We start from the raw sequence: 8721 nt of genomic DNA, 5'->3' as shown, positions 1-8721 counted from the left end.
AGGAGGCGGAGCTTGCAGTGAGCTGAGATCCGGCCACTGCACTCCAGCCTGGGCGACAGAGCGAGACTCCGTCTCAAATAAAAAAAAAGAAAAGCCGAGCAGAGGGGGACAGATCACCTGAGGTCAGGAGTTCGAGACCAGCCTGGCCAATGTGGTGAAACCCTGTCTCTACTAAAAATACAAAAAATTAGCCAGGCATAGTGGCAGGCACCTATAATCCCAATTACCCAGAGACTGAGACAGGAGAATTGCTTGAACCCGGGAGGCTGAGGTTGCAGTGAGCCGAGACTGTGCCACTGAACTCTAGCCTGGGTGGCAGAGTGAGACTCCGTCTCAAAAAGAAAAAAAAGAAAGAAAGAAAAGCAGAGCAGAGCTGCACAATGGACAACTGCGCTCCCATTACAACTGGAAACTAAGAAAATCGTGGCGATGTAATAAGGTCAGGTACAAAAAGCAGACAGTCAACTGCGATCCATGCCTTGGAAAAAAAGAAAAGTGACTGCTGCTTATGGACAAGGATTCACAGGGACACAGAAAAATGAGGTTTGATTTGTCAGGGGGCAGGTCACAGAGGAATGTTTTCTTTGCCTTGGATCCCTGACAATGGGAGAGCAAACACATTTCAGGAAACAATAAGAAAAGACGTGGATTAAAAGGTGAGCTCAGGTGAAGAAATAAGAAAAATCCAGGTACCCTGTGCAGCAGTGGGTCTGCGAGTCTGCTTGAGCAGACAGGCCTCCCGGGCCCATTCTGTGCACAGGTCTGAGGCCATGTGAGCTCATGTGTGTTGGTGTGCACGCACAGGTATGCATTCTATCCTGTCTGCGTGTGGAGATGTGCTGTTTTCTTTGATCTGGGCCAAGGTGCCAGGGAGCTGAGGAGGATGAGGACTCTAGGAGGAGCCACTGTCGATGGGAGGAGTTTGAGCAGGAGGAGAGTGAGGTGTGGGGGAGGCAGCCACGTGGTCAGACCTGACTGGGCCACCCCACAGACCTGTTCTCACGATGCGACCTGGAGCCAGAACAGATTCTGGTTCTGCCGTAGCTCCCTGTGGGATCTTAGGTAATTAGTTCAACTAAGGATGATGATGTGGCTGTGATGACAGCAACAATAATGGTAATAGGTGGGATCCACTGTGTGCGTGCGTCTGCTGTGCCAAGGGATGGCATGTACCTTCCCCGGGACAAGCCTTCTTCCTTCTCCGTCAGATGGGGCTGGGTCCACCTTCCCACTGGCTAGCTGTGGGAATGGCGCGTGAGCAGCCTCCCTGCCTTGGAGTGGGCGCCCCCACCCCTCTGCCCTCCCCCATCCCTGCCTGCTGTACTGGGCATCTTGGAGCAGAAGGCTGTTCCCAGCAGGGATACATACGGTTGGAGGTGAGTCTGTCTGCTCCCCCGAGAGCATTGAAAGCTCCATGGACGTTCTGGACCTGTGGAAAAATTCAGCGAGGGATGGTCCCCAGGACACCTCCACCTCCAGGCCTGGCCCTGGTTGTGGGGGATGACCAGGTGCCACCTGGTCTAGGAACCCTACCAGTGTGTAAAAGGGGGCTCCAGCAGATTTGTGGCGAGCAAGAGGCAGCACGGGCCTGGCACACAGTAGGCACAAGCTTGTTTCCCATCTCTAGCACCTACTATGTGCTGCTCTGTCCTGGCCCCTTCATATAATTTCATTTCATGCCCCAAATGATGTATCATTGGGCCCATTTTACAGAAGAGCAAATCAAGGCTTGGAAAGACACCAAACTTGCCCGGCTGGTAAGTGGCTAAGCTAAACTCTGAAATCAGGTCTGTCTGACACTAAGCTGGACTCTTTCCATGAAGCCACACAGAAAATTCAAGTGAACGTGGATTCTGGGTCCAGAAGGTTTCTCCTGAGATCCCAGGGTCTTCTGAAAGGTCCATAGAGGAGTCCAGGCAGGGGTGCCCCAGCGTGTGGGCCCCCCATCATGTCTGCTGCAGAGAACACACAGCAGGTGTGAAGAGAACCCTCCTCTGGGCAGCGGGGTGGGCTGCTGTAGAGTGGGACTGAAAACCACATCCCACCTTTTCTCTGAGGACAATGGGAAACCAGGTTGGCCTCAAGGAACTAGAAGGACAAGCCATGCCTGGTAAATGGAGCATGCTACCATGGGCATAGTTAACAGGGGTTATTGAGCTAGACACCCTGGAGGGCTTCCTGGAGGAAATGACATTGACACCAAGATCTGGAGGAAAGTGGGAAGTTAAACTGGCGAGCAGCATGTACAGAGGCTTGAGTCTGGAGACAGGCCCACATGGCCCCCAGGAGGAAGGAAGTGAGGTGTCTGAATAGAAGGAAGGAGGAGACATCAGAGAGGTAGGTGGGGACATGATTCTGTGGAGATGGCCACTCCAGGAGCGGTGGGCAGCAGCAGGGAGGGTGGCGCAATCCCTGATCTTGGTCTCGGGAGGCTGATGTTTACTGAGCACTTCACACAACTGCATGTTCTCAACAAGCAATCCTCACCACCTGGAAGGAGCTGCGATTCCTCAACAAGGAAAAGGAAGTTTGTCTATTTGCTGTCTTGAGACTGACCATGAGAAGGCTTCCTTTCTAACCCATGAGAATGGTGGTTACGGAGACAACAAGGCTAGAATGTTCTCTTCCATTGTCATGTATCATGGCTTTATCTCACATTTATTTGTACCATTTACTTTTATTTTTATTTTTTATTTTTTTGAGAGGAGTCTTACTCTGTCACCCAGGCTGGAGTGCAGTGGCACGATCCTGGCTCACTGCAATCTCCATCTCCCGGGTTCAAGCGATTCTCCTGCCTCAGCCTCCTGAGTAGCTGGGATTACAGGTGCCCGCCATCACACCTGGCTAATTTTTGTATTTTTAGTAGAAACGGAGTTTCACCATGTTGGCCAGGGTGGTCTCAAACTTCTGACCTCAAGCAGTTCGCCCACCTCAGCTTCCCAAAGTGCTGGGATTACAGGCGTGAGCCACCGCGCCCGGCTTGTACCATTATTTGATTAACATCTGTCCTCCCCTCTAGACTGGAAGCTCCAGGTGGGCAGGGACCATGTTTGTCCTCACCGAGGTATGCAAGGCCTGGAACATGGTAGGTACTTCATACATATTTGTTGAATAGATGGATGGACAGAAAATGAATGGATGGATGGGCCCTAAGCTAATTTTGTACATTTTTTTTTTTTAAATCAGATTTCCAACCCACTAATGACTAAACTTGGGACTGTAGTTTCTGTGTCCTTCTGTTTTGCCCCTGCGTGCGGCATGCGAGACCACTGCTCCTCCCTCCTCAGCTCCTCCTCTGCTCCTCTCCCCTCCACCCTGCCTTGGTCTGGGCCCTTCTCTCACTTCCCTGCCTATAGTCTTGCCTCCTGGGTCCATCTTCCTTGCTGCAGATGGGTGCTCTGAGTCACCAACCAGACATTCAGTCTCCACCTTCCTCAATCTAACATGGGTCTCTCACACCCCACACACCCCACCTCCTGGCTCCCACTTCAGGCAAGTGTTTCTGGGCCCTCTCAGCTGTCGAGCAAGCCCTTGTGCCCTGGGCCTCTGGCATCTTGGCACAGAACATACCATGCCACATACGCTTACTGATCCATTTTTCTGAAAGCAACCTTGAGGGTCTTTCATATGAAAACCACCAGCTGGGTGCTGTAGGAGAGGGGTGATATTTGAGACACCCCCTGCCTAGGACCCATTTCCCTGTTCTGTTCCTGGTGAAACCCTTCTTACCCTTCCAGGCTTGGTTCAGATGTCACTTTAAGGGTAGCTCTTCCTTGTCCCCAGAGAAGACAGAGGGCACTGGGTGACACAGCCCCAGAAGGCCCACCCCCAGCCATGCCATCTCGAGTGTCCCCTGCTCACCTGTAGCGTGTCCCCAAAAGAGAGCTTGTGGATGACATGCGTCATGTCCGGGTTCTGTGGCTGGGCTGTGGCACTGTGTGTGGACACGTGGAAGTTGCCGGGGACCTGGGGGAGAAATGTTGAGTTTCAGGAGTCTGGTCAACTTCTCCAGGGGGTGGAACACTGGGGATCCAGGGAGGACACTGGAATCAGGCAGATCTGGGTTTGGATCCTGCTCGTATCATTTTCAACTGTGCAAAGGAGTCGTCCCATCTCTCTGGGCCTCAGGCTCCTCATCTGCAGAATGGGGGCACTACCATAGCTTCCGAGGGTGCTGCCAGGACTATCTGGTGAGAGGGGGCATGTGAACTGCCCATCTGGGCAACGGGCACAAAGCCCGGACTCATGGCAGCTGCTGGATTCTGGGTGGCTGACCCCACAGTGGGCTGGGGGATGACCTTTGAGCCTGCAGACTAACGGGGCTTCCTCGGAGTCCAAATCCCTATCATTTCCTACCCAAGTTTGCCCCAGTACCCTAGACAGGGGATCCCTGATAGACACACTGTGGTAGCCTCATCTCTTCCCCAGGTCTCAAGCCCTTGAGAGCCAAGCCAGCAAGAGGTGCCAGATGAGTATTTATACAACGAAGGATGCTGGTGACAGCCATGTGGCAGAAGCCACCTCAGCTTCTCCCTGTTTCAGCACAAAGTCCCTCCTCCTTCTCCTCCTCCTCCTCCTCCTCCTCCCCTCACCCCCCAGATGCTCAGACTAGAACTCTTGGTATGATCCCGGAACTCCCGTCTCACTCCCGACATCCCATCCCTCAGCTGAAACCCTGTCAGTCCACCTTCCAAACACACCTGGCACCTGACCTCTTCTCTGCTGCCCTGGTCCAAGGTCGTCTCTTCATGGAGAAGAATGGCAGGCTCCTCCCTGGGCTCCCAGCTTCCACGTTCCCCACAGCCTGGGCCTTTCCCCAATAATGACTGGTAAGATCTTTTTAAACCTACATCAGATCTTATCACTCCTCTGCCCAGAACCCTCCACGGCTTCTATTCTCTCAGAGTCCAAGTCCATGTCCTCGGGGTGGACCACAGGCCACATCTGGCCACTGGTCAAGCATCATGTCCCCACCTCCTGGCCTCCTGCCACCATGTCCTCTGCTGCTTCCTGCATGATCTCCCTGCTGTGCCAGGAACAGCATCCAGTGTGGCTCCATTTCAAGCCTTTGTGCCTGACCCCTTCCTGGGACCCTCTTCCACATGGTCCTCCCTCGGCCCCTCAGGGCCCAACAGAGAGGCCCTCCATGTCCACCTGTGCACAAGAGCATCCTGGCCCCCATTCCGATCCCCTTACCTGCTACAGCCTCTGGGATCACCTGCCATCTCATACCCATCTGGTTCTCATCTGCCTCCTTGCATTAGCAGGTCCATACCCTGCTGCGCTCCCCAGACTCCGACGCATAGCAGGCACTCAATAGACACTTCTCGAATGAATGAACGACTAAACAACACTGAATCCTTCGACTTTGTGATCTGATAATTCCCATTTTACAGAAAAGAAAATGGAGGCTCAGAGCAGTGAAGAACCTTGCTAAGGTCACATGTTGAGAGCTGCAGTCTGAGCTCACGTCTGTTGAGGGACGCACTGCTCCCTCCTCTGATGCCGGATGCCATCTACCTCCGCAGCCTGGGCTGATGGCCACATGGCGCCAGTCCTTCAGGAGGTGCCAGGACTGGGGAGATGAGCAGACAAGAATCTGGCCTTGGCCAAGCCCCTGTGACACAGACTTGGAACAGACAATGAGACTCTGTGGGATCCACCCTGACCCAGAGGAATCTGCAGACCATGGGGGTTACACGAAAGGCCCCCGGCTCAATGGAGGGTGCAGGCTATATTCAGGGAGGGCTTCCCAGGGGAAAGGACATCCTGTGCTAAGGCTCTGAAGATGAGTCTGCATTACTCAGGAAGAGAGGGAAAAGCATCCGAGCAGAGGGAACAGCATGAACAGGTGCAGAGGACAGAAACTGCCCAGCATGCGGGCATGTCTAAGGAACTAAGAGTCTGGTATTATTAAACTCCAAATGAGATGGGGGTCGGGGTGCTGGCAGCAGCAGGAAACAAAGAGGCACAAGGGAGGAGTTGGGGCTGCTTATCAAAGGCCTCCAAATGCCACACTAAAAACTCAGGGGTTACCTTATCCCAGCCCAATGAAGAAGAGTGTGCGAGCTGTGTCCGAGGAGGGAACACAGCTTACTGTGCAGCAGCGCATCGAAGTCTGACTTTGTAAGCATGTCTGTTTCAAACACAAAGCTGCGGACTTCCTGCAGGAATATTCATACTTCAGCAGGGCCCGAGCCTGTGACTGACAGGGGAGGCATCAAGCTGACAGCCCGCGGCCTCAGCCTCAGCAAACTCGCAGTGGAGCATGCCGCGGGCCACAGTGGAGAAGGGACACTTGCTGGATCAGGAGCGGAGCAGAAACAACAGTGTGGCAAGATCTCCCTCGAGGAACAGCATCACCTGCTTCAGGGACCCAGTAACCCACGGTAGAGCGGTTGCTCTGAGTTCTACATGTGGCCTCAAGCCCACCCCACTTCCTAGTTGGGGGGCCTTAGGCGAGGTCAGTAACCACTCCATGCCTCAGTTTCTCCATCAGCAAAATGGGCGTAAAGCCAGAAGGTTACTGGGAGGATTCATGGAGGTGATGCACGCAAAGCAGCCCGCAGCTGGCCTCAGGTCAGGTTTGTAGGGTGAATACGTTTGTCATCGGAGCCAACCAAGAAGGGCCCTCCCGGAAGAGGGAACACTCAGAGGCAGGGCATGAGGGAAAGTCCACTGTGGGTTTTAACATTTATGCCTCATTTTCACTGATAAAAATAATGCCTGGGTATATTTTTATGATAAAACAGTCACGAGACACAGTCAGACTAAAGACCCTGTTGCTGACCATCCCTGGGAGTAAGAAACCCATAGCCATAAGGCGTGTGTCCTCCCAGAGTTTTTCTACGCGGTGACACAGGGCCTCCCGCAGATCGGGCCACGGCAGAGTTCAGAACTGGGATCGGGGCCTGGGCCTCATGCTCCTGGAGTGAAGTGAGTCAAGAAGGCTGGCCCCTCAGCACCTGCCACCCCTGCCGAGCCTTGCAAGGCTGTGACTCAGGAACCCACTCCCGCTCCACACCAAATCCATCACAGGTGGCTGACTCATGCCAGCACATGCTGGGCTGAAGAAAGAAACAGCAACGCTTTTAGAGCCTGTGACTTAGGAACCTACGTCAGTGTCTCTGATGGATTTTAAAAACATATAGCTGGAGCCAGGCCCCATACCCCTCACCCCATCCTGTCCTCCTCCTGCGGGGCTGGCTGATGAAACGAGGTCACCGTGGGGTCTCAGGTGGGGTTGCCGCTGCTGCTCAAAACACGCAAACTCTGACATCTGGTTGCTGGCCAACCTCCTGGGGGCCGGATAAGGAGGCCATGGGACAAGTCTCAGCCTGATGCTGGGAGAGAGGTGTGGGGGCTGGCTGCTGACCTTGCCGTCAGCACCCGGACACCTGTGGCTTCCTTGAGCACCTCTTGATGGGCAGCTCCTCAAAGGCACAGATAGTTAACGAGGGAGAGTGGCTGGGCTGGGGTAGGGGACGGTCTCTACTCCCTCCAGGAGTTTGGGGCAGAGGCTGGGACCCAGGGCACACAGACACAGCTGCTCATGACATGTGTAACCAAGATACTGGGAGCAGCAGCCACAGGCAGTGGGCTCAGGGGGTCAGGGCCCTGATGCTAGGCTGCCTGTGTTAAAATCCTGGCTGCGTGACCTTGACCAGGTCACTTAATCTCCTGTGCCTCAGTTTCCTCCGGGCTACTGTGAAGACTAAAGGAGTTCATATGTGGAAAGGGCTGGGTAAGAACCCAGTACGTGGCAGTAACACGGGTTTAAGAAAGGCTGGTGTGAGTCTTTCACAGACTCCCCGGCACTCTGCTGACCAGAGAAGGCCCATTTCTTGGACACCCTCCATGTGCCTTTCACAGATGCACTTGTAGGGTGTGTGCCAGCTGATGAGGTCATGGAAACTTTGCACTGATGGGAGATAAGGCAGGCCAGGATGCCTGTCCAGTCTCTACTGCAGAGTTTGTTCATGTTTCACAGCCTGTGAGGTATTACTGTCTCCATTTTACGGATGAGGAACCTGAGGCTCAGAGAAGCTAAACTGCCCAGAGTCATTCAACCAGTGACCATGGTAGCCAGGATCCTTGACCGCAGGTCTGTCTGACCCCAAAGGACAAGCTCACCCAGAGTGGGCTGGGGGCACCAGCACAGCCCATTCGAAGGGGAGCAGACTGCAGCCTTGGGCATGTTTGCCAAGAGGTGGGAGGGCTTGGTGGCGGGGCTGTCTCGTGGGTTGTCACTCCAGGTGCTTGAATAAGCACGATCCCTTCTTGATCACCATCTGGGGCATATATATTTTTTCAGCCCAGGTGGTTGCATCTCCCTGGGGGTGGGGGGCCCACAATGAGGAGGTGTGCGTGTACGTCTGTTCATCTGTGCATCTTCAGCTTCATCTTCAGTCTTCAGAGAGGGCTTCCTTTGTAACTTTAGGGGTCTCCATCTCTCATTCTCCTCGTCATTTTCTTCATGGCTGCTTTATCAAAATTACACATTTCCTGTTTACCTGAGCACTCGCTTTCCCCCCAACTATAGACCCCGGGCCACGAAGGGCGGGGAGCATGGCTGTTTCTCTCCCACTACAGCCCAGCACCAAGCACAGAGCCAGGCATAAGGTGGACGCTCAGTAGCACAGAAGCCTGAGTGGAGTGGTTAAAGGGAGGGGCCAAGTCAAAGAGGAGGCACAGGCAGCAGCCGTAGTGTGATGAGGGGCG

The 8721-nt window shown here is 54.0% G+C and overlaps 1 protein-coding gene across 1 annotated transcript in view; it reads right to left on the bottom strand.

Annotated features, from left to right (window-relative positions):
- Positions 1 to 8721, bottom strand: part of ERGIC1 (endoplasmic reticulum-golgi intermediate compartment (ERGIC) 1) — a 43669-nt gene that overhangs the window by 25250 nt on the left and 9698 nt on the right. Inside the window, exons 3-4 of the mRNA XM_011947801.1 lie at positions 3862 to 3966; positions 1369 to 1429 (exon numbers count right to left, since the gene is read on the bottom strand). Of these exons, the coding sequence (XP_011803191.1) occupies positions 1369 to 1429; positions 3862 to 3966 (166 nt within the window). The remainder of the gene's footprint in view (positions 1 to 1368; positions 1430 to 3861; positions 3967 to 8721) is intronic.

The sequence above is a fragment of the Colobus angolensis genome, unplaced genomic scaffold (genome assembly GCF_000951035.1).
Source record: "Colobus angolensis palliatus isolate OR3802 unplaced genomic scaffold, Cang.pa_1.0 Scaffold27, whole genome shotgun sequence".
Classification (NCBI taxonomy): domain Eukaryota; kingdom Metazoa; phylum Chordata; class Mammalia; order Primates; family Cercopithecidae; genus Colobus; species Colobus angolensis.
This window is presented reverse-complemented; position numbering and strand designations above follow the sequence as displayed.